This window comes from Pelecanus crispus, chromosome 1 (assembly GCF_030463565.1).
Source record: "Pelecanus crispus isolate bPelCri1 chromosome 1, bPelCri1.pri, whole genome shotgun sequence".
Taxonomy (NCBI): domain Eukaryota; kingdom Metazoa; phylum Chordata; class Aves; order Pelecaniformes; family Pelecanidae; genus Pelecanus; species Pelecanus crispus.
The window spans coordinates 57,198,734-57,223,908 of NC_134643.1; the positions used below are offsets into that span (position 1 = coordinate 57,198,734).

The 25,175-nt window shown below is 51.1% G+C and overlaps 2 protein-coding genes across 2 annotated transcripts in view; both read right to left on the bottom strand.

Annotated features, from left to right (window-relative positions):
- Positions 1-124: 124 nt before the first annotated feature.
- CCDC134 (coiled-coil domain containing 134) lies at positions 125-7,078 on the bottom strand. The gene is given in 7 exon segments (XM_075727700.1): positions 125-250; positions 637-708; positions 948-1,129; positions 1,417-1,501; positions 1,754-1,875; positions 2,156-2,273; positions 7,034-7,078. Coding segments are annotated over 7 exon segments (750 nt in total).
- A 1,031-nt stretch (positions 7,079-8,109) lies between these two features.
- The window catches only part of MEI1 (meiotic double-stranded break formation protein 1), a 40,036-nt gene continuing 22,970 nt past the window's right edge, over positions 8,110-25,175 (bottom strand). Inside the window, exons 19-31 of the mRNA XM_075722202.1 lie at positions 25,023-25,170; positions 24,187-24,459; positions 20,932-21,097; positions 18,643-18,747; positions 16,882-16,992; positions 16,122-16,303; positions 13,649-13,730; positions 12,979-13,184; positions 12,172-12,253; positions 10,008-10,114; positions 9,032-9,163; positions 8,571-8,680; positions 8,110-8,191 (exon numbers count right to left, since the gene is read on the bottom strand). Coding sequence (XP_075578317.1) covers positions 8,110-8,191; positions 8,571-8,680; positions 9,032-9,163; positions 10,008-10,114; positions 12,172-12,253; positions 12,979-13,184; positions 13,649-13,730; positions 16,122-16,303; positions 16,882-16,992; positions 18,643-18,747; positions 20,932-21,097; positions 24,187-24,459; positions 25,023-25,170 — 1,786 coding nt within the window. The remainder of the gene's footprint in view (positions 8,192-8,570; positions 8,681-9,031; positions 9,164-10,007; positions 10,115-12,171; positions 12,254-12,978; positions 13,185-13,648; positions 13,731-16,121; positions 16,304-16,881; positions 16,993-18,642; positions 18,748-20,931; positions 21,098-24,186; positions 24,460-25,022; positions 25,171-25,175) is intronic.

The window sequence follows — 25,175 nt, forward strand, 5'->3', positions numbered from 1 at the left end:
AACAAAACCCACGGCACAAACGGAAAGGGGACCGTCGGGCACCGGCCTGAGGCCGCCGAGAGGGAGAGAGCCGCTCCGCGTCCCGCCGGCATCGCCCCCGCCGCGAGGTGCAAGCCCCCGCGTGCTACAGCTCCGACTGCGAGCGGGAGATGCGCGGGCCCTTGCGGATCTCCTTCCGCTTCTCCTCCTTCTTCCGCCGCTTCTCCTCCTCCCGCAGCGCCTTCTGGAAGGTGTCGGCACTGGGGAAAAACTGCAGGGTGACAGCAGTGGGTCAGCACGGGGGAGCCCCAACAGTCTCCCGGATGCACAACCCCCCCCCCTCCCCAAACCCACCGAAGCCACCGCGCAGCCCCTGCGGTGCCAGGGGGCTTGAGGTCAGATGTGGCACGAGGCGAATTCGGTCCCGATGCTCCCACGGGGCAGATGGCCACTGGGAGGGGGAGAAGACACCAGACACCCAAAGCCAACCACAGCCCAGCTGTGGAATTCGATGCACACGTTTTGACCAGTTTTCCTCCATGCTGGGGTTTTTGGCCATTCCCCACCAAGCTACCCATTCCCTTCCCCAGGTGGCTGCCTGGAGCCATGATGGGATGGAGAAGCCCACGGGGCGAGCTGGTGGCATTGCCATCTTACCTCAGAGTGGTCCGTTTTAAAGGGATTGCGGTAATCGGGTGATTTCTCGCTGATTCCCAGCTCCTGAGCCATCTGCGGAGCAGAGTGGAGACCACATTGGGGAGCTGTGCCTCCCACCTGCACCCGCCCCGTGGCCAGGGTCCCCTCCTCCCCATCAGCCCCCTCTGTGCTCTTGCCCCATCCCTCAGCCCAATGACATCCCTCAGACGTGGGGTATGCTCCCCCTGCCCTCCTTTTACCCCAAAAACCTCACCCCCCAGCCCCAGCAGCAGAGAGGGGATGCGGTTGCGGGGGGACACCGGGAGCCGTACCAGCCCCAGGACTTGGGAGTGGGGTCCCTGCTCGAACACGCCCGTCAGGTTGCAGAAGCCGATGCCCCAGCGGATGAGGCTGTTCCAGTTGGAGTTGCGGTCGAAGTAGTGGTGCACGATCTTGGGGAAGCGCAGGACGACGTCCCCGAAGAAGGCGGTGTTCTCCACCACGTGGGAGTACGCTGCGGGGACAGCCACCCACCCGGTCGGCACAGCGGCACGCACCCCCCGTCCCGCCGGCGCTTACGTCCCCACTGGGAGGTGGGGAGGGCTGGGGGCAAACGGGCAGGCTCCCCAGTACGAACTGGTCAGAGGCAGCAATACGGTCCCCGACAGACAGGGACCAGCCTGGGTCTGGTCTGGGTACACAGGGGTTTTGTACCTACCCCGGTGCCGGTCCCAGGAGGAATATCGGCGATGCACCAGAGCACTGGAAAAGGGAAGGGGGTAAGGACCGGAGAGGACCTACCATCCTTTATCTTCTCGTCCTGAGGGAAAGGCCCGTCGGGAGGCACGTCGGCAGCGATGAGCACAGCCCGGGAATCCTCCAGCACCTACCAGAGCCCTCGGTTACCATCCCATCCCGCCAGCCTTTCCCCGTGCCCCCGGGGCACCCCAGGGGTGCTGCCCCAGCCACCTCACTTGAAACCCCACAGCGTCCTCCCTTCAGGTCCTAAATCCTACCTGCCCACCCAGCTCTTCTCTTTGACCCCACGGAGGCCCCCTGGCCCTCCCCGCTTCTCCTGCCCATCCTCCCCGGCCCCAGGGCACACTGAGCCTGGAGGGCGGCCCGCGCTGTGGCTCACTTTGAAGAGTCCCTTGAGCATGATGTCGATGATTTTGTACTGCTGGTTGACGTCATTGAGCTCGATCAGGTTCTTCAGCGCGTTCATCTGGTCCTTGCGCTTCACCTCAAACAGCTTCTTATCTGCACCGCCGTCAAGGGCGCTGCCGGCACACTCCCACCGCGCTCCCGCTCTCCCCCTCCGCCGGGCACCCAGCACCATCCCAGCCCCCCAGGTCTCCATGGCATGCCCAAGGGCTGTGGGGCAGCGCCGGAGCCAGGATGAGACACGGGTTTCCAGCCAGCCCCTTTGCCCGGACACCCCAGTGGGGCGCTTAACAACGCTGGGCACTCGTGGGAAGCTTTCTACTTGCCAGCCCCTGCTCCAGCAAGGCTGGCAAGTAGAGGCTGCAGAGAAGGATACAGATTTCCAAGCCAGAGTCCACCCTCTGCTTTTCCAGGTCAGCGAAGCTGCCCCGGGACAGCAGCAGCACCAGCAGAAAGGGGCAGATCAAGAGAAAACCCATGTCGGCTGCCACAGCCTGGAACAAAACAGACCAACAATAACCAGCGAGAAGACTTACTGAGCAGAGGCCTCTCGCAGAGCAGCTGCTCAGGACCAAGGGCACATCGCCCTCGACCCCGGGGTCCTTGCCCGCCTCTCCCTTGTCCCCACGAGGGGTTTGAGGGAGACGGCAGCCAGAGCAGGGCCACGGGACGATGCTGCAGCCGGCCCGCTCTCCCCTGCGAGGGAAGCCCCAGTCTACCCCTCCTCTCTACCTGCCTCCGCTGCTGGCTGGGCACCCAGGGATCTGACTGAGCACTAATCCAGCAGAAAAATTAAGTCCTATCCCTTCTCCCAAAAATAACAGCTAGCTTTTTGCTGGGTGTGCGAGTTAGAGCAGCCCAGCAACCAAAGCAGCAGGGAGGAGAAGGATCGCCGAGGGGCTGAAGCCCACCTCGTGAAGAGCACCAGGCACGGCCGGCTCAGCCATCTCACTTCACCTCTTGGGGTGCTGGTACCTGGGCCCTTCCCCTTGCTACAAGCCAGGCGCCAGCTGCGGGCCCCACGCCGAAAAGCAGCAGTTGGGTGACCTGGTGGTAGCTCCCCCCGTGCCCCAAGCGCGTCCCTCCCCAGGCAGCGCCTGAGGTTCTGCAGGGACGCGTTTGGGCAGAGCTGCTCCTGGCCACGAGGGTCCCTCAGACAGAGGCAACGTGCAGAAGAGAGGCTGGAGGAGAAGGTCAAGAGTGAGCTCCCTGGGACAGCCTAGACCTCGAAAAGGAGAGCAGTACCTCGGCCTCCAGGCAGTGGGACTCGAGGTGGCCTGTCCGCAGGGATAAGGTTTCCGCGGAGCCAAGCAGCGGCCACCAGCAATTACGGAAGCAGCAGCTCCTTCAGAGGCATCCCCCAAGCCGCCTCCTGCTCCCGAGGGAAAGGCAGACACTAAGGCCACCAAAGCTGCCCTCACCCTGCCGCCACGCTCCCCTCCCAAGCTTGCCCACCCGGCCAAGCCTCTCTCTCCAATACCCTAACACTGGAACAGAAACAAATCCCTTCTTCACACCAAATCTGGGGGTTTTTTTCTTCTTGTTTTTCTTTTTTAAGCAAATAAAATTTTTCAACCCCAGGCGAGACAAAGTGGGCAGCACCGGCAGCTCTCCCAGCCCTGCAAGGAGCAGCAGCTCCCGCTCCCACCGTGCACCTCCTTGCCAAGGCTGAGCCAAGAGCCCTCGCACCCCCGGCTTGGGCAGGGAAATGGCATCAGGCAAACACGAGAAACCCTCCGCATTTCTTTTTGCTGTTGTGCTTTGCAAAAGGCAGCACCCCTGGAAGGGAACGGAACAGAGTAACTACAATCAGCGTTACAGGGGAAGACAGGGCTGCCCCTGGAGCGGGCTCAGCATCACAACCCGTGTTTCAGACGCGATGCAGAGCCGGGATGGCAGCACAAGCCTCTCACGCTGGGGGCCAGGGTCTGTCCCCTTTGGCTGCTGTGGCACAAGCCTTAAGGTGTACTCCAGCCACCCTGAAGGCCGCAAAGCACGCCAACAGGCTGAGGCTGTAAGGAGAAATTCTCCAGCCCGGGCAAGCAGATGCTCTGCTAGACCCACCAGCCTGGTCGGCTTCCAAGAGACTGCTTCACCCTGCCTAAAACTACGACTCAAGGGCCCAAGACTTGGCTTAGCGAGGGGGTGCGGGTCCCCCCTCTGCAGAGCCTCCCATAGCTGCTCGCTCCTTCCCAGGGTCTCGGGGAGGAGGAAGAGCAGCAACTCAAAAGCGCAAACTGCGACTGCCCTGGGACCTGAGCTCCTGTTTGCCCCTCGGATCAGACGCACGTCCATAAGGACCAGGCTGGCTATTTGCTGTGCTTGTGGAGAACTGGAGAAAGACCCTGGAGGCAGCCGATGGCCTCCAGACCAGGCTGAAAGGCAAAGAGCAGAAATGCTGCCCGTGACAGCTCTGCCACGCTGCCCGCAGCAGTCCCAGCACGGCTGGTCAGGGCAGGGGCTCCTGTCCCCGCTTCCAACATGGGAGCCAGGTGGCTGGAGAATGTCCCGCGGCCACTCTGAGGAGGAAGATGTTGAGCTGCAAAAAAAAAACGGCTCAGGCAACAACAGAGCAAAGCATGGCTCTCAGCCGAAGCGGTTGCTGGCCAGCTGGTTGCTCCAGCAGAAAGCCCACCAGCCTGCCCCTGAGTCTCAGAACGGAGATGGGCTTTTCCAGAGACACGACAACAAACGCTGCATTATAGATGGTTGATGTTTTCAATGAAAATGTTTTTAATGACTTTACAAATCCTCCTGCAGCAGCCCTACAGATTGTGCCATGGGACGAGGTCAGAAGAAGAGGGCTAGAGAACCACGCCATACCAGAAGCCCATCACCTTTTCGTCTGACCCCTTCCCTGCTGATGCTCATTCTCACATCAAAGCTACTGACCGCCGTCGCCCATCAGGGCTGAAACACCACAGTGAAAATGAAGCAGGAGCCAGTTGTTGCCCTCATCCATAGGGAAAGTGAGGTTGCTGGTGCCGCGTGGGACCAGCTTGAGCTTATTTCCCTTCGCTGCCCTGCCCATTTCACACCGTTTTAATAGCAGAGGACATTCCCTCCTCTCCAGGCCAGACTGCATAAGCGCAAGGATGCCGAAGCTTCTTGCAGATGTTCCTCCATGCTTTCCCCGTGAACCCTCCCTTGCATCTTCACACCCGCTGAGGGACGAGATGAGACAGAAGCACGGCAGAGCTGCTCCTCTCTTCCCTCCCTGCTCCTCCTTGAACTGATCCCTGCCAAAGCTGGCTCTGCCCAGCACTCCCAGAGCAGTCCAGGGAGCCAGGGCCTGGCCTGATGCTACAGATGGGAAGGAGTTTCCACCAATATTCCCTCGCAGCCCCAGCCAGCTGGTTGCTTCAGCAGAAAGCCCACCAGTCTGTCTCGCTGTCTCCCATCCTCTTAATTTAGACGTGTTTTTCCAAAGACACGACAACAGATGCTGTGTTATAGATGGTTAGTGCTTCCCATTAAAACATTTTTAATGACTTTATAAATTCTCCTGCAGGAGCTCCATCTGAACCGAGCATCCCCGGGATTTATTCGCTTAATGAGCTCGCAAGGCAGAGCCATGCTGCCACGCTTTGGTTCCCAGGAGGGACTTTCACAGGACCCCCCCGCCCCGCCTCCCCTCCGCAGGGCACTGAAACAAGGGGGGGAAAAGCATCATCAGCCAGCTTGCCCCAGGAGCACACTGTGGCAAAACAAGAAATGAAAACTCCTCGCCCCACAAATCCATCCCCGAGCCACTCCTCCGCCAACGAGATGAGGATTAATCTCTTGTTGCAGCTGAGCCAAGAGCTTCAGAAGTGAAACACAGGCGGCCCGGACTTCTTCTGCTAGTGCATTTCTATACAGGGCTTACAGGATCAGGTGCTTCAGTGAAACAACAACGGCCGTTTACATCTGCTTACCTCAAAAGTCCCTTAACCACCAAAACCAGATCTCATGTACCGTAGGGACGGCTGCCAGTTGGGATTAGGCAGCCCCGACCGAAGCCAGCGAGCTGCTGTGATTTCCACCGGGGACGGATCCCTCTCAGCCCACCTCCGTGCCTCCCATCCCGCTGGAGGGGGCCAGCAGCACCCCGAGGGGCTGGGGCGGCTGCGGGCACAGGGAGACGGGGATTCTCTCTCCAGCACCGCCGAAACTGACGGCCACCGCGCAGGGACGGAGGCGCGGAGAGCGGATTAGCCGAGACTCCCCCGGCCGCGCTGTGGGAAACTCACCCCGAGCCGTGTCCAGCGGACGCAGCAGGCGAGGGGATGCAAACCCACAGGCGGGACGGCTGCCTCGCCGGCGCTGCCGGCAGCCCGCTCCGCACCGCGGGGCCCCGGCGGCGGCGAGGAGGAGGAGGAGGAGGGAGAGCGGGCGGTGCTGGCAGAGCCCTCCGGCTACGGGCAAAGCCCTTTGGCCAAAGCTCCAGCGAGCCGCCCCCGGGGCCGCGCTGCCCGCCCGGCTGCACGGCCTTCCCTCCTCCCTCCCTCCCTCCCTCCCGGGTCTCCCTCCGGCAGCGGCCGGCGGTAGAGGCCACCGTCCGTGCCCCCGGAGCGGCCCCCGGGCTGCCCCCGCCTCGGCCCTTCCCTCCTGCCCCGCCACGGCCGGGCAGCCCCCGCCGAGACCCCCCCGCCCGGGGAGAGGAGGGCGCCCGGCTCCCCCGGGCCTCTCCCGCAGGCGGCCCCCCCTCACCTGCGGGCCGGGTACCGGTACCGGGCTCGGCGCTCACGCCCGCCGCGCTGCCATGCCCATGCCGCCGCCGCCGCCGCTTCCCCGCCCCGCCCCGCCCCGTCACTTCCTGAGCTCCCGCCCCGCCCCGCCCCGGCCCCGCCGAGCTCCCGCCGGCCGTGCGGGGTCGGGGGCCCGGAGAAAACCGGGGGCCGGAGAGAGCCGGGCCCTGCCGCCGCCTCCCCCCGGGGCTGGTCCCGTCGCGGGAGGGCTTCCCCCGGTTCTGCAAGGGAAGGAACCTCTCGTTAATTGAAGCCCCGAGGAGAAAGGGGCGCTTATAGGGTTTGGAGGCAACAGGCAGCCGGGGGTCTGGGGCTGTAGCCTCGGGGATCATCCGTGAACTGGAAGAAGTCTCCTCGTCCCAGCGGGACAAGCGGCTATCTGCTTCGCCGGGGGTCCTGGCTGAAGTTTTCAGGAGGCAGTTCTGTATTTCGATTAACTGAAGAGCAGCAACCAAGCTTCATCCCACACAGAAAAGGAAAGGAGGAGCCATTTCAGTAACCGGGTTTTATAAATGATTGTCAACAAACCTTTTTCTGAAAATGAGCTACAAATTACTTCCTTCGTCCATCTTCTCTCTACTACTCACTGGAAATAAAAGGCAGGATGGGCCCTCCTATTCCATTCTTGCCTTGTTCCTCTGCTGCGTGCACCACATCTTCTCATCTCAGTCTCCAATGTGCGAGAGGGACACTGCCACGTTTCCCAGACATCTGTCATTGACAGCATGAGCGGAAACCGAAGGGAAGGAAGTGGAAACCGAAGGGAAGGCATGGCTGAAACTCCAGCATGCTACTGGAATTCCCACATTTGACACATTGCTGACAAGTTTTCATTATGAAACCAACCCTCCCCCAAGCCATGGACACGCCCCCACCACCACGTGTGAGAAACACCAGTGTGGGTGAACCTGAAGAAAGTTCTTTCTCGACAAAACTGATATCAAAGCTTGGTTTTGACCAAAGGATTTCGTCTTCCATGTTCATGACTACCTTATTCAGGTAGCCACCAACTGCTGCACTTTGAGCCCATCCAAAACCCTTCCTAACAACCGAGATTTGAAGGCTGCTTTGTATGTGGAAAAGCCAGAAATGAGAAACAACTTTAGCAATGTAACAAGACCTCCTGTCCACCTTCCCTCAACCCCATACAGACAAGCAAATGCAGTGGAGAGGAACATCATGGGGCTGGATGGTCTCCACCTGGACAACTCGCGCTCCGAGTGTCCCACCACAGAGCAGTAGCATCACATTGGGGGTAAGCACTAGGACAAGCTACTCCTCCTGGATAACAAGCACCTCACCCACCACATACCCTGCACATGGCTGATGACAACGTCCCACAATGGAGGAAGTCCCCACCCCAACAGGAAATCACTGCTGGGGCCACTTCCATCACTGCTACCTATCTGAGGCAATGCGGCGTGATGAAAACAGGAAGGCAAAAGCAGACAGTTTGAGAAATAAACAAGTACTGCATCAGGCTCCCTCTTTCTCCACAAGTAATCTGGGAGCAGGCCCTGCCTCCCGTCCACGAAGAAGAGGAGGATTCAGTTAAGCAGAGGACTGTAAGGCCAAGCAGAATGCAATCTGGTAACTCCACTCAGCAGTTTCCAAATGCTCGCTGTACTTTGAAAGCGCTCAAGTCATCTTTGGGTTTCCACAATTTCACAAGCATACTGGCGCTAGTTAGCACACAGACAGAGGTTAAATGATTGTTCATCCTCCAGGGAAATGAATACGGGGATCGTTACTGCTTTGAAGTCACAGGCTCCCTGGCCTGCTCCCCCTTCATCAGACCACCTCTGCCATACAGATGAATGTAATCCCAGCAGAGAGACTCATTTTTCATCCCAAATGTCTCCTCATTTCCCAGATGTCTTCTCAAATTTGGGGATGATGAAGTCTTTCATCCCAAAGTTAGCCAAGTGTAGCAACCACTCAGTTTTTCCACTTCTGTTTGCCTTCAGCTGGAACGAGGGAAGGATTAAGCATCCCTTCTACCTCTGTTACACCTACCACCCTCACATCACCTATCAAAGGCACCTGCCCAGCAAAGGATACACAATGTCCTGATGTTTCACACAAGTGCTCCTCTGTCCCAGGAGGCGCTCCAGCAAGGTCTGAACAGTCCCTGACTGCGCTGGCTCCACCTGGCAATGACTGCTCTGAATCTGAGCAGTCAGAAGAAAAAAGGACTTCCAGACCAACAGGAAACTGTTGGGCTTGTTCCTTCATACCTCCCCTCCTCATCTCCATACAGAGCAATGAGACCTTCAAACTCTGATCTGGAGGGAATCAAGGGGCCGCCCAATATGACGACACAGTTTAGGCAGCTGCTGGCATCACTCTCTTTCCGATTTCACCGTACATCCCTCAAGGCAGCAGGCCAAGCTAGCAGCTGCAGGATTCTTCTTCATCTTACTATAACCTCCTCAAAGGAAGTGTATGGCTCCCCATCAAAGGCTAAAGTAATCCCCCAGGGATTCCCTTCTCATTTTCCAAGGCAGTCACAGCTCTCTTACCTGGCAAAGGAAGAGGTGAAGGGCACGAGATGTGACCTCAGGCAGCTCTGCTAAGTTGGCTTCTGCTGCCTCCTGGAGAATCTCGCTAATTTCTTTTTGAGAAATAATATTGCTGCTCTGATACCTCAGAAACTTGAACAAAGGAAAAAACAGAGGCATTAAATACTGAATGTAATGTCACAGACTCCAACAGTGACTCATTTCCTGGGAAGACCTCTTCTATGTAATGGGATGCTGCAGCACCTTAACCACAGACCTGATTTTTATATCACTTCTCATAGAACTAGTGTAAATATCTGTGTTGACGGTGCTCTGATTTATAACCAGACTTGTTTTGGTTTAGGTCAGGAAGGAACTGAAATGAATCAGGTAACCTTTAAAAAGTGAAATAAGAATAACAAAGATTCACAGACCCATCATGTATTTGGAGAGGGAAGGTTCACATTAATAACCCCCTCCTCTCATCCACTGCCATGAGGGCTTTATCTTCAGTATTTCTGCTGGGTAGGACCACATTCCCTCTCTTGCTCACAGGCCCCAAGTACGGCAGGGTAGTAGGTTGTGGTGACTCCCTGCCCTGAAAAGTCAGGTCTGTAAGGTCAAAGACGGGGAGATGAGCTGTGATGCCTAGCAGAGCTCTGCTCTCCAGAGAGCTACAGCATACTCCCTGACTGGCAACAGCAGTTGCATATTCTCTGTAGGTTTCCCCTCTCCTCCCCAGGGGTCCTAGATGATGTAAATAAATGCTACCAGAAGAACAAGACATGTTCACTAACAGCAGTCAGTTTCTGCAGGGTGTGGAAGGGAAGTTCACTTGAAAGTATTGTTATTATAGGGCACAAACATAGCGACAGACAAAGCCACAGCAGTATCTGAGATTGTGTGTGCGTGGGGAGTAAGTTCCAATAACCGACCCACATGCACTGTACCAACATACTGGAAAAAACGGAGAACAGCCTGCCCTTCCCCTGCTCACCAAAGTCATCAGCCTGAGAACTTCTGGCTGTAGAAAGGACTTCTGGCCCCCACTGAGTAGTGTGAAGAGCAGGAATCGGTGCCAGGGCTGTGAAGCAACATGTAGAGCTGGGAGAGAAGGAGAAGCCAGTCAAAGACGGCTTTAAAATCGGCCAAGTGACAGGCTGGACCCGGATAAGGAGAGTCTTCAATACTGACCCCAAATTTTCTCTTCTAGACCCCATGCTGTGAAACACTAAGGGGATATTTTGCTCTGTTCTTACTTGCTTTTTAATCTGTCACTCTTTGGGCAAGAGTTTAGTCATAGGGACAAAAGCTTAATAGCTTTTTAAAGCAGAAAATACATTTTGTCCATCTTTGTGCTGGCACAGGAAGAGAAACCTTCTCCTGGGGTGCATGTCATAAAATAGTAAGGGGGTATCTTTAGCCCAGGGTTTTAAAAATAATACCTTCTGGTTTCAATATGAGGACAAGTTTCCTGACAACGGGTTTTATTTAGCTGCAGAATACTCTTTGGGGAATGAAGAAAGACTATCATATTAGCTGCACAAACCGAGCCTGGATCTGCATCAGAGTGCGTACTATGAGGACCAGCCAGGCTGATGGCAGCAATGCAAACAATCAGTAGAGAAAATGTCCTTAATAAGGAGCACATACGATCAACAGAGGCAAGGCTCAAAGTCACCGTCTGTGACAGCGTGAAGTCTCCCATAGAACGCTGAAGTTAAGTGTTATTACCTTGTATTTATTGCAAGTTAGAATGTATTTCTTGCATGGGATGGACAATTACAACAGGTCAGCTGATACAACTTGTTGCACCATGGCAACTCACAAGAGTTTCAGAAAGGTCCCTCTTCCACTGGCAGTCACATAACCTCCCTATTGCCACTACAAGAATCTTTTCTATGGGAAAACAACACTAAAAAATAATGTAAAATGTTTGGAGGGTATCTTTTAGCTGGTGGAAATGAGAACGTACCAGCACCGTGCTCTGAGCCTGCTCTGTGTATCTGGGAAAAAATCTCTGGACCAAGAGAGGGTTTTCGAAAGCCTCAAATGAGGCGAACTCCTAGAGGCAGAGTCCAGGCCACACTCTTTGCAGTCTTCTCGCATCTTTCAGTCAAACATAGCTATGACCCTCATTCTGCTTGGCATAAGGAGACTCCTGTTATTGCTGTTGTGAATTTCTGCACCACAGCAAGAATTTAGGCAGCCAAAGTGACAGGTTCAGCTGTTGCTGAAGCAGCGTTTCATTAGCTTAATCCCAAATCAGCAGAACCTCCCTATAACATGCCACCTTTTTTTTTTTTTTTTTTAACCCAGCCTTTTAATAGCCTCCCTGCAGCTACTGGCTGTCATTCATCTGCAGTATTACATTTTCATTCAACCATTTCCTCTCTCCCACCAAAGTCCCTTTTGTCTGGTGTTCATTCACTCCATCCCCTTTTCTCTCAGTGTTTAAATGACTGAATTGAACAAGTCTGGGTTCAGAGAACTTTCTGTCTGTTTTAACATCAGAGCCAGCACCTGGACTTTGTGGCAGGAGGCTGACTATAAGCAGAAGGGTCTATTTTTCCTCCCGACAGTACAATACTGTCATATTACATTATATTGCCAACACGGTATACATTAGGTCTAACATGGACTCCAGAAACCAAGGTCTGCATTCACCCCTGGAAATCTAGAATTTCCAGCTTCCATTCCCTAAGGCTGCCTAGTACCCTGTTCTCCCTTCCCCTCCCTCAGGGCCAAACTGGGACCAACACTATCCATGTGGAAGACGCATCATATTCAGATCCTCCCGCCCCTAAATTTATGGTCTAAAGGTTTACTACAATTGGCCTGGAAGTGAAAGACTATTCCTATACTCCCTCCATTCCTAAACCTTTCACTCTTACCATATGGGGGGGTGGGGAATGACTTTTTTCCTTCTGGAAAGTATCTTTGTGTCCAGAGCCAAAGTGAGGGCTCATGCCTGCAGGGGAGCCAGGCACTGTGACTTCATCCCACAAAGCACATGATTAACTTTAGGCATACAAATAATTTTTCTTATCGGGCATAAACTCATTAAGCATCTGCTCCAGGGCACTACTGGATGGAGATCAAAGAGCTGAAAATCACTGCAGGAGGGAAACCCAGAAGAAGAAAGAGCAGGAAGACTTTACCAACATCCTGGTCCTTCACATACAGGTATTCCACTAAGGTTTCCAGGCAGGCAACCACAGCTTGAGAGAGCAGCAAGTCTTTCTGGAATACCAACAGTGGGAAAAAAAGAAGAAAAAAACCAGCCAACAGCTATTACAAGAGGCAAATTCATAAAGTGGCAAGATCTGAAGAGCATGCAGCACAGGAAAATAGCACCCTTCATCTCCTTCACAGGACACAACGTGCTGCAAATTACCTGTCACGTCAAGGAGCCAGACAAAGGCACAACTACTTATTCTGAAACTAAAAAAAAAAAATTAAGTAACAGCCTCCAAAGAATAAAGATGGGAGCCCAGCATCACTCGGGAGAGTTAAATGTAAACTGATGTACTATCCCCTGGAGCCTGCCATCACTTGAGCAAGTTAAATGTACACTGATGTAGTACCTCCCAAAGCACCTTGCCAGGGGTGTGGGGGGAGGGACTGGGATTTGTTACACTTTTCCCACCTCTGTCCCTATGGGTGCGGCATCCCTGCAGAGCAGGAGATGGGAAAACAGAGATCGTCATTAGTACACAGAATTTCAGATATCCAGTTCAGCAGCAGGGAGTACTGCATAGCTTGATTTACCTTCTTTCTCACTGCGCCATGCTGCAGTAAGAGCATTCTCCCTCCCCATCACACGTCTGTAAGGGGTGGAAAATGCAGGCAGAAGAAAAAAAAGGCAGCCCCTTAGGTTCTGCAACAGGGTGGTTTCTCCTCAGGTCAGTGTACCTGCTTGAAGCCCAACAACACCGGTGTTGTTCCAGAAGTTGTATTTTATATACCTGCAACTGGACGTGCACCAAAAGGTTCTGCAGACTGACAACAAGCAAGAAGACCTGCTGCATGGTAAGGGGGTGCAAGGCAGCATCCTGCAGTGACGACGGCTGTGGTTGCGTAGCACCTTGGGCTGTGTTTTGGCCAACGCTCACCAGCAGAGAGGAGGAGAAGTTCTGTCGCAGGACAGCTCTCAGGAACTGCATGATGCTCACTAGACAGGGAGCCGCTTATTAGTGTGTGTCAGTGTTTTCCCCTCCCCTGCCCTGTGTGTTGGTGCCTGTGCAACAGCATGGGAGAGGGTGAGGAGAGAAAATTCGGGCTTAAGGGCCCACTGGAGTTGCCCAGCAGCTGCTGACAGCTGCAGGCAGGAATGGCAACATGAGTTTCCTTGTTCACCTCCTCCCCGTGAGACACTATCCCAAGTTCACGCTCAGTTCCAGATGTCACTACGAACTTCCAAAGAAAATTTGTCCAAACACAGCAGAACTCCAGACAGTTCCTTTTTGTCCTTTCTTACCACCAGTTACGTACTCCCAAAGCCAAATGGACCAAAGCTTCCAGATTCCCACCAGCACCTGCACCATCCCATCCCATAGCCACCAGTTCTCCGTTGTTGCCTGTAGCATGGTACTAGCAGCTGCTTCCAGTCAAATCCCTGTAACAGATGCAAAATACCTAACAGCAGGATTGGCTTCTTCTTCCTGGAGATGACTGCATTCAGGACTTCTGTCAGGTCTAGAGAGAGTCTCTGGTGAACCTAGAGGAGAACGAAATACAAGGGAATAAATGGTGCTGGTGTGGACCAGGTAAAAAGTTCCCTTACATACTTTTAGTCCTTAGACACCACCCCATGATGACCATTAAAAAACAAGGGAACAGCAACAGGGTTTCAGGAGTCTGATCCAGAAGGGAGAGTCACATCACTGGGCCCTCAAGTTTCGCTCACCACCAGCTGCCAGCCCCGCACAGCTTTCAAAGCACAGTGCAACTCGTTTGCCTGTCTCGCACTCGCTACTCCCTGCAGGCCCTCTGGCACATGGCTGGCAGACTGCTGAGCACATGCAGTAGCAGGAACAGCCATCACCAAACACAGCTTAGCCCCACAGCCAGTCAGCAAGACTGAGGAGCCTGGCAGCCAAAAGCCAGCAGTGATGACAAGAATCTGGCCCTGCCTGCTTGAGCTGGGAAGCCTGCAAGGCTAGGAAATATGGCATGGGTGAAGGAGGCAGAGGAGGTTAGGTACTTGGGAACTAGGGGAAACAGGAAAGGTGGGCTTGAGAGGGCAGCCTGCAATACACTGTTTTCCTCACAGAGCAGCCATTCAGCAGTGATGGCGTAAAGCCTCACAGAGCCCCAGAAGGGTTCAAGCTCCTCAGTAAGGCAGAGAGTTGGCAAGGGAGGGCAGGCATAAGGACCACAGGGCTGATTCCTGCAAACTGTCTTCTGAAGAGAGAAATGTTCAATAGGAGACCTAGGAGTACCTCCTGCAATAGGGTGGTGGTGGTTACTTGTCTAAGAACTGAGAAGCTAAAGCTTTTAATAGCCTACCATCCATGACCCATGTTTATCCACAGGCTTCTACTAAAGCCAGTTACAGTTAATAAGCAAGCTTGCACTGGCCAGACAAGTCCTCACTATTAACACCAGCCTGAAATGAATTTAGCCATTTCTCAGAGCCATTGATCCCCTCTAAAAAACTGCAGGCTTGGGGAGACAGCCTGGCATCAGCTCATATTCACAGGCACAAAGGCCAAAGGCTCTCTTACAAGGGCCTCCAGGTTGCTTTGTGCAGCTTCAGCTATACTAAGCTGCAGAAAGCAGCAAAAGAAGTGAGTCTTCCTCTTATCCTCTCCTTCCCCTTCAGCAGATTAGAAACACTGAAGCTTAGAAATGCTGAAGCATCCTTGAACCACTTCCATTTGCTACCTGTATCTGTAGTTTCTTTCCCCATGTCTGCTGCAAGAACGATTCTGGATTGCAGGTCATAGCACATCAAGTCAGTAAAGTATTGATGAAGCCAAACAAGAAGCGACTAAATGATTGCACTTCAAGGATCAATATGAGCTAAGAGAGTCAATCCCAAAGATGAAGCTCAACACTAGCCACTAGAATTTAATCCCGTTGGGGACTGGCACAACACTGACCACCCAGACATAGCCCTGACTTGGAAACTGAGAAGGTAAATAGTGCTCAGCAGTTAACAAAGCAGGGACAGGCAGGTCTTGCTATGTGTTCACACAGCTGACGGTCCATAAAACACTCCCATGCTGTAAGACCTAAGCAGAGGCAGCACACCCATGAAGCAACAGGTGCACACTTGGTCTGGGCTGGCCTTTTGGAAAATGCCTTCCCTCAGCATTAGAAGAATCAACCCTCGCCTCTCTGTGCAGATAAAATCACATTAAGGACATGTGTGTAAGATCTGCGAATAGGTGCACTGACTCCCAAAGTACATACTCTGATGGGCATAACTGCAAGAGCAGAGCTCACAACACATGACATGCTGTTTAACTCCTTATCAAGAGAGGGAGAGAGGCCTGGGTAGATTCTTCAAAAGGAAATGTTATCCCCTTGTGTTGGCATTAGAAAGTGCTTCCCTCAAAGTCGTAATTCCAACATCAGCTGACAACTCCAGCTTAGCTCTCTTGTCGGACTGCGAAGCATCAAATACAATGACAGCTGCCCACATTCATATGAGCTTGCTAATATTGAACACTTACTTGCCAATAGTAGGTTTGGATTGTGACTGTTCCACTATTGATCCTTTTAGTACCAAAAAAGCAGCTTACAACATGGGAGCTGTGTATCCCACCCACAGCCTTCCCTTGAGAAAGGCCTTAAAATGTATTTTGCTCTGTCCTGAAGAGGAAAGTGATTTGGATCAGTAGGGCTGGGTATGCACTTTTCTCCCCCGGAATTCTGCCCCTCTCTAACTCTCCAATGATTCGGGTCTCAACCTTCAGCAACAGGCTAGCTTCCAGTCCTGCTGGAGAAGAGCATCAGGGAATAACTTGTGGACAATAACAAAAGAGCAATCAAGGCAAGCAGATTCCAGGACAAAGCAAAACACTTCCCTCTGCTAATGAAGATTTTTTTTTTTTTTAAGGTTTAGCCATTCCCTGGATCTGAACATTAGAGTGGTTCTAACCTCAGTATTGTAGCGATGCTGATAAAGTAAGAGGGATGCAACCAACAGCCATCCAGAGCACAGCAAGGCATCCTCAGATGATAGGTAAGCAGGTTCAGAGGGAGGGGACCGCAACCAGGTGCGCTCCAAAACCTTCTGCAGGAGCTCTAGCAAGGACACGTTGGAGAGCAGCACAGCCACTGCTGCTTGGGAGAAAAATAATCAGAGAGGCTGATGAGATGGCAGAGGTTAAACCAGCTTGACAAGCAGAAGAGAAGTGCAGAGCACACCCCTGCTGCAGTGAGGCAGCCCCAGCTGCCATGGCTCATCAGAGTACAGCTGTCCAGCTATGCTGGTATTCATCTCCCACAGCACAAGAGACTGCTTGGCCAGCTAATAAAATGACCAGCCTTCAGCTAACACAGCTGGAAGGTTGGTTAGAGCTGTTCTCTATTATTGTTTAATTTTTTGAACCTTGGCAATACCAGGACATTTCAAACAAGGCAGGAAAGCCCCACTGTTGTGTTTTATGGACGAGAAAAATACAGTGGTTCTCTCTCAACAGGATCATCAGAAGGCACCAAAACCAAAACAAAACAAAACAAAACCCCCAACCTAAAAAATCTCATCCTGAATACAAAATGGTCTTTGTTAACTGTAATGCTGAGTTGGGAAGGGGAAAAATCCACCTTACCTGCTGAGACAGTTAGAATACAGTCTCTGATGGCCAAGCTACAACCTCGCTAAGATTAACTTAGCAATCAATGCAATCTTGCCTCACCTCTCTGTTGGCTACAAGGTGTTGTCTGATGAAGGCTCCAGTACAGAAAATTCAAGGATGGCTGCAGGAGGTCAGTGTCCCTCGGCCTGCATTTCCCACAGAGATTACTGACTGGAAACAAAAGAACATGCATAACACAGACAGCAACATAACAGGGCACCTCAGCACAAGAAAGAAGTCAGCCAGTGGGGAGAGAATTCGGAGCAACACAACCTGAAGTGAAAATAAACAGAGCACGGTACAGACAAAGCAATAGGCATCTGCCCTGGAGTGTTTGCTTTAGACCGGACAGTGCAGTGGAGGATGATAACGGGGAGGGGGGAATAGCAAAGGGTATATTAAAGGCTATATATCACATTGGGCAGTAATGAATCCAAGAGCAACAGACTACAAGTTTGATCCTAATATTAAGGGAACCATAAATAGCCATGTGCCTGTCTCACATGGTGACCAGGCTGGGGAATGGCATGGAGAGCTGTGCTCCTCCACTCTCACCGACTCTGCCCACACTAGGAATAAACATGCCATGTTTGTTGTAAGCACAAAACACTTAGGAACAATGTTTAGCAAGAGTTTGGGAGGGAAATCCAGGACTGCAGGGCTCAGCAAAACTGTCATAGGAGATCTCTGGAAGAGCTTAAAGTCTGAGTAAACAATTCTCAGAAAACACACATCAACACACCCCTTCCATCTATGAGCTGCTTTCACGTAAGCCTCATCAGAGGAGAGTGCCCTGCACACCCACTCCTGAAGAACATAGCCCGGTGAGCCAAGCAGGGAATGAAGGGGGTGGCTGGGGCAGGGAGAGAGTTGTGTTGAAAAATACAGAGCAGAAAGCAAGAGCAGGAGCTTGTGACTCCTGGGAGCAGCTGAGCTGTGCTCTGAAATCACAGCAGCTAAAAAGGGCTGGTATAAAGAGGACATGCTTCTTCCACACCCCCAGTTCCCTTGGCTAATGCATGTCTGAGAAACACTGCTTCTTTACAAGGGCAACACGGCAGCCCCAAGACATCGAACATTTCACATTGAAGGGGATAGTCCTTCAAAGTCTGCTGGAGAGACTTGTGAGAGCAGGGAAGAGATGAGAGGATGGATCAGCTGACCTTCCCTCTAGTATCTATTTTATTGTTTTCACAGCCTGCATGAACCTCCAATAGCCAAGTAAGACATGAGAAGTCACCAGGGATCACCAGACAAAAGAGCAGGTCACGGTGTGGTGAGTAAACAAACACAGCCTGCTCTCCTATGTCTCTGTGGTGGAGCAGGCAAATCCTGCAGCTGGTTGGGACCCATATACTCTGGACTTACACTCCAGGGAGAGCCCAGGTTCACTAGGCTGATAGTCCCCGATGGCTGGTTCACAGGACACCCCTGTGGCCTGAACCCCACAGGAGTGTGTTAGCAAGTGTCGATGGGGAAGGATGTTTCAGGAAGCACATCAGCAATGCTGTCATGTGCCAAGTCAACGACAGTCACAGACCCTGAAATCATGTCAAGGCCAGGAGAATACTTTGGCCACCTTGTTAGGTTTCAGACAACAAATGTAAAAGCAAGAGGCAGAGAACCTGGGTTTTGTTGACTGAACTGGTAACCAGGGCTCTTTACAATGCTCTAGCTATATAAGTATTCCAAAGCAACCATAACTGTAATGCAATGTACACCTTCTCTCAAAGGACAAAGAGCCAACCCCTAATCATCTTACGGAACAATTAACAAACACAGATCAAAGCCCTGTGGGACAAGATGGATGTCCAGACTCACCCTGGTGAAGCAGCTTGAAGTCTATGCTGTCCAGCTCCCTCACACCCTCGCTCCGCAGCTGCACCAGGAAAAGGAGGCTCAGCAAAACAGGCAGGTTCCTGTTAGCTAAAAGGGGGGCAGACAGCTTAGCTTGTCAGTGAACTCTAACTGTTGTACCTTAAAGCGTGCCAAGAATTGTTAATTTTCTGGCTCAGGAATGAGGGTGGGTTAGGGAAGGAAGTATTCCCCCTTTACACACACACACACACACGCGCATGCTCCCAACTTAATTCTCATCTCTACAGTCCCCTCTGGATCAGACCCCCTTCCTGCCACTGTAGGTTGGCCTGAGTTACACACTGGATCCTGCCAACACCGTTCTAGGAACAACTAGAAAAGAGGGGGGAAAATGAGGCGAGGGTCTTTTACACCCCTGGTGAACCATGCAAGGGGCGCTGTCACTGCACATTCAGACTGACACCTCCAATAAGCTAGAAGTCACCAGCCCTTTGCAAACTGCCCTCTTACCATCTACTTGACCATCGCTGGCAGCCCATGCTTTGACAGCAGCCCAGCACCTCAGAGCGCTCAGCTGCACAGCATTTGTTCTCCAGCACCTTGTGAGGCTGGAAAATGCTGTCCATCCCAGCCACAGGGCAGAGCAGAGACAGTAGAGGTGAGAGCCCCACACGACAGGTCTGTACAGGAGGAGAATGGAGCTGCTCAGGCCACCAACTCCCTAGGGCAACCCCTTCCCTAGTATATTCACTATTCTGCAGCACTGTAAAGAGGTAAAGATTTTGCATTGTATATAGCCATACCTACAGCAAGCAACTATCGCCTCCGGAAAATGTCTTCACAAAGGCTCAGGAGTTTTCAGTTTTGAGGAGGAAACATTTACAGGTGTCTTTAATGTTAAAATATTCTTAATGGAGTCCCACTGTTGGGCCTTCTTGATGTGTAAGAGAAGGCTGCTGTTTGAACAGGGATGCAGATCCCCTGGACTTATCTGCCCCAGACCTCACAGAGAGCTGCCTGTGTGCTGGGAGACAAGGAAGTCGTGTCTCCAGAGTACATCTGGCGTTTGACTTTCTGGATGAGGCTGCCAGTAACTCAGCTAACGAGTTCAAGATGTAGTATGAAGAGGAGCTAGGGATATTAGACACAGCGGAAAGGCTCTAATCTTGCAAAAGCCCCTCTAGCCCAGTGTCCTGTCTCCGTCACCAATGGTTTGGAGGAATAGGTCTGACTCCTGCAACAGGAAACGGACAATCTACCTCCCCACAGCCCCTGGCACCCACAGATCAGTGAAAGAGGGACACCACAACTCCAAATGTGCGCAATTCCAAAGGACATCAGATCTGGCAGATGCCAACATTGCCTTCTTTATCCATAACCTTGTAGCCTCATGCTCCACCATGCTCCTGCTTTCAACTCCCCTCTTCTCCAGCCTACTGACTTTGCTGGAGGTAAGGCAAAAACACTTTCCCTCTTGTTGCTTCCATTGCACTGCTGCACAGCAGGCTACCCCAAACAGAGCAGGGCTGTTACAAGTATCAGCGGCCCCCTCAGGAACAAGCAAAAGCTGTGTTGGGCCCCTATCCCAGGGGAGCCAAGGACATCATAGCACTGCTCCCTTTTTTAGTTCAAGCTCACAGACTGCTTTGCACAGCACCATTCATGATGGGACAACAGTCCCAACTCCACAGCCAGGGCTAGTAAGGAAAACAGAGGGATTTCCTCCAGTCTGCTAAATCTTTGACATTTAGCAGACCTGCTAAAATCCTGCTAAATCTTTGACAGATTTAATAGAATTATGAGATCTAGTGATACCACAGCTCCTGTTTGGAGATCAATATCATAAATAATTTGAACAGTCTCTGCTCCCAATCCCTGGGCCCTGGGAACTCAGCATACTCAGGTACACCAAGTTTTTTTGCACAGAGAAGAGGCAAAAAGGAGGATGTCTTTCAGTCACCAGCTGAGACCCTGTTCAAGCTGGGAGATTTACCAGCACAGCTCTCCACTTGAACACTTAGGACAGTATAAGAAAACCTTGCCTTGGTTTAACAATCGCAGTTTGAAGCCAGAACAACCTAAATAAGAAAGAGTCTCTCACTCTCACTTCAAAACAAGCATCTCTGGAAAAGGAAAGTAAATCAGCACAGTTCTGTCCGTAAATTTCCTCATGCAGGTAAGTACTGAGGCTACATCAGCAGTTCAAAAACACTTTATCCCAGACTGCATCCCTTCAGCCATCTACCCTGCTAGCTGATCTTATAGCAAGACCAAGTCACAGAGGGGAGTCACCTTGTAAGGAGGCTGAGCTGCTCTCTACCAGCAGCTGCTGCAGAATCTGTAGGAACTGACTCCGGAGGAGGTCACAAACAAGGACATCCTCGTTTCTTTCCAGGAAGGTCCTTAGAGTCATCAACACCTTCCAAGCCACCTCCACAGAGCTTGAGCAGACCAGGTCCTGCGAGGGAAGAAGCACACACACGTTACCTTTCTGCCCTGATTAGGCAGAAGTCACTGCTATTTAATACCATTATGCTAATCTGGTGCCTTGGGAAACAGCCTAATAAAACACCGTTCAGATTAAGTATGTCCTGATTAAATAGAGAACTGAATAAAGCACACAGACTCTCATCTGATAGGCACCTCTGAGTAATATCCCGTGTAAAGAATGTATTTGGCTATGTAACTCCCATCCAGCACACAAGTGTAGGGGTAACATACATTTAAGGTCAAGGTTTTAGACAAGTGAGATCCTAAAGCCAGGGCCCTGTTTCCAAGAGCACAGAGCCTCTGGCACTTCTGCTCTCCTTGTTGTTTTGAAAAATCAGGTTGCATATTAAAGATGCTTACCTAAAATCAAGCTTATGAGTCAGTCCATAGTTACTCATTTTCAAAGGGCTGCCAGCCTTGTATCTGCAGTAGCAACATAACAGCTAAACTGCATGAAACATACACAAACCAGACAGGCAATCACTCAATCACAGAAAAATGGAAGAGTCATGTACACAGCATTCAGCCCACGAGCCTGCTTCTTGACTACAGAGCTCTGTCTGGAGTGTCCAAGCTGAATCCCACTACCAGTAGCCTTAATTTGGGCATACTTTTGTCATTAAGGTGTTTAACATTAAATTCAACTGCACAGGGTGTACAGATGCAGTTCCATAAAGATCAGGCAGAAAATGCCTGGTAGTGTTGACATAATATGATCATCTCAACATGTATTATGTCAGCAGTACCTTTCCTCTCCTCCCCCAGTAGTCCTGGCTACTGCATTGCAAATGGTACAGCTGAAAGAGGTAAACAGAAAACTGGTCTCAGCAACCAAGCCCGCTAGGACAGCCTACTGCCTTTTACAGATGCCTTCCCCTATCACACAGCAGTCATACATCCAGACTGGGATAATGGAGAGGAAATGGCTGTGAGACCCCACACCCAAGGAAAGCAGTTAAGGTAACAATAGGCTGCCTGTGTCAGAAAAACCTCTCTAGTTCTGAGTCTGATTCCTGCCCATATCTGAGACCTTCAGGAATAAGGCAGGGAGCTGTCTGCACAGTTGGCTCTGCTGACATAGATCTGCTCCATATGACATTCAGGAATGTAATCTAATGTCAGTCAGCCTATCTCCATTCTCTGAAGAGAGCAGCTCAGATCTGGAGCATGGAGAAGACAAGTGGGACAGTGTGTGATCATGACCACATTCACCCCCAAATGAACACACACAGCACAAAATGACACTAAACAAGGGCCACAGCCTTCTTGGTCCTGGTAAATGCATCACCATGTTAACATCTCCCTTCTTACTCAGGAGCTCAAGGTCTCAGATGAAGGCACTAACTATCTGTTCTATCTAATCCAGACAATTATTAAAAGTAGATAAGCAAATAAATCATACTTAGAAGGACATTCATTTTTGTTTCACTGTACCATGCAGAGGCCTTTCCATTTTACTAGTGCATTCTGAGGCTGAGGTTATTCACCTCATAAGTTTTGTTTACATCTGACAGTATATTTATCCCAGGATATTGCACTGTTTTATTAGCCCATCTAAATTCAGATTGATTGTGCTCTTCCCCAACTGAAAGGTGAATTGTCAAAGCCCATGATGTATTACAACTCACTCTGAAGACCAGGACAGAGCTAAATTTATTTCTGCAAGAGCACATGGCAAGACAGAAAAGGGAAAGCAGGAATGCTGTACCATTCAGGGAAGGAGCCACTGTTTCTCTTTTGCTTACTGATAGACCTGTGATGTATACATCTGCTTTAGTTCATGGAGTGATAGGTTCCAGAACTACTGCCAAAGGTAACAGCATAGGCAAGTCTCATGGGACACTTCTCCTTAATTTGTACTGGTATGTCAACTCATTGATCACTTTTACTAATGTTCTGCAATGGTATCAAATGCTTGGGGGTTGCTACCTACTCTGCAATATCACCCTAACCGTGAAAGAACTGCCCTACGCAAGAGCCCTCCTGTCAGTCATTTCAATCACCTGGGATATTAAAATTTACTTCATAGCCTCTTAGATCAGAACAAATACATGCCAGTCTGTAATGCCCAGTGGGTATCCACTCAGAACCAAACCTTGCTTCTTCACTGTCTGCTGACATGGGTTTCTATCCTCAAGGATACATAGTTTTAATTTCTCTAACAAGCTGGCGAAGAAACATCACAGCTCTTAGCTTTTGCCCTTACAGGCAAATCTCATGTTCTCATGTGGAAATATTAGGAAGTATTTACTATGTGACTGGCTGAACAGGCATGGGACAAGCAGCCACTGATGGGGAGGGGTGACAGGGCAGGTGGGAGAGATGGAAGTGAGAGAAGGCCTCTGAGCAGCTATCAGGACCTGGATTCTGTCACGATTACATAGGCTTGTTACATAGCTCATTACGCCAGCTAAAGGCAAACACACTACTCCTGCTACTTCAAGGCCCCTTTCTCCCCTGCACTGATTAATTTTCCCTGTCCCAAGATTTTTATTTTATCTTTCAAGAGCAATAAAACATGCTATTTGCAGTCCTGAAAACTCAAGAGTACTGCAAAAATCTCTGACAAGACTCTCCAGTTAAAAACAAACAAACTTAAAACCCCAAGCAAACAGAAAGCCGTGCCCTCAAGACCTGTTCTCTGCATGCTGCTTTTTCAAAGTTCTTTGTTCCTCATACCCTTCTCATCTATCAGTAGTAAACCATTGCTCCCAAATTAGTAAAACAGCTTCTTGAAACTCTGCAACAGAGGAATCTGGAATACCCAGCTATATATTTGGGTAGAGAAAGGAATGGGGTTTTTCATGGTGTACATCAGCAGCACCCTTCGGATCCCTTCCTAGCCAACTCTCAAAAGATCCCTTTCTATCACAGTGGATGGATGACAGACAAAGAGCTAACACACATAGAGTCCCATTTTTCCCTATCAGGCTTCCCTGGGAGGTGGGCCCTTCTAGTAGAACCCTTGGCCTCGTAACAGCACTGAGAGCTTTAAGAAACAAAAAGCCCCCTAAATGAGGGTCAGGATAGCAGCCTGTCCTTGTGAAAGTCACATACCAGTAAAATAAGTAAAATGCTGGAATTGCTTTTCAGAATGGGAAGTAATGGGTTAGCGCTGTTCAGCTGATCAGACACGCCAAAAGCAGCTTCTTCAGTCTCGGTTTGCTTGCAGTCTCCCCAGGAAAACCAGAGTTGGAGGACTTGGTGTCCAAATCTCCCCATAAGTTCAGGGTAGCGCAGGAAGAATTTCAGCAGGAGAGGACAATGGACGTAGACCAAGCTCAGATCTGGAAGATTATCCAGGATCCTCCTTATGGTACACAACGACCTCTGGTAAGTGTGTGGGAGGGAAAGGGGGAGAGAGAACAAAATAATCACTGGATACTGAATATCGAAAAGCTGAAGTGATGAGAGTTTACTGTGAGAAACAGTCACACTGCCTTTTAAGTAGGCAATCAAATATATCAGTTAAACATCACTTCGTGAAGCCCATTTGCATCACAAAGGCTAAGAAACTTGTAGGCTTTACACAGTGCTCAAAGCTGTGCAGCAGCAAAGAGCCATATGGGAACACTAGAAAGCCTGCTGCAGAGGCTGTAGATGTGTTCAGGAGACTGAAGCTATGAAATTTATTACATTCTGTATGTGAATTCACAGCCTTTCCAACGCATTTACACTTCCCACACATACACAAGTTTATTCAGTCAAATCTATATTCCCTAGTGGCTTTTCACAGTTAACTTTCCAGAGTGCAGATGCACTGCACACTCTTCACTCATTCACCGCTCACCACCTATGTCAAAATACTTTCTGCAAGAGGGCTGATGGAACTGGGGAGAAACCTTAGTTTCAACAAAAAGGGTCCAAGAGGTAGGAATGAAATCTTCTTTTACCAAGTCCAGGGCTTTGCCTTTGTCCTGACAAACAGCAAGGAGGTAAAGTGCAGCTCTGAGTATGTATGGAGGGGGACAGTCTCCATGGTCCTGTGCTGATAGGAGGAAATTTCTTATGGCTAAAAATAACTCTGCTTCTGGGACAAACCTGCA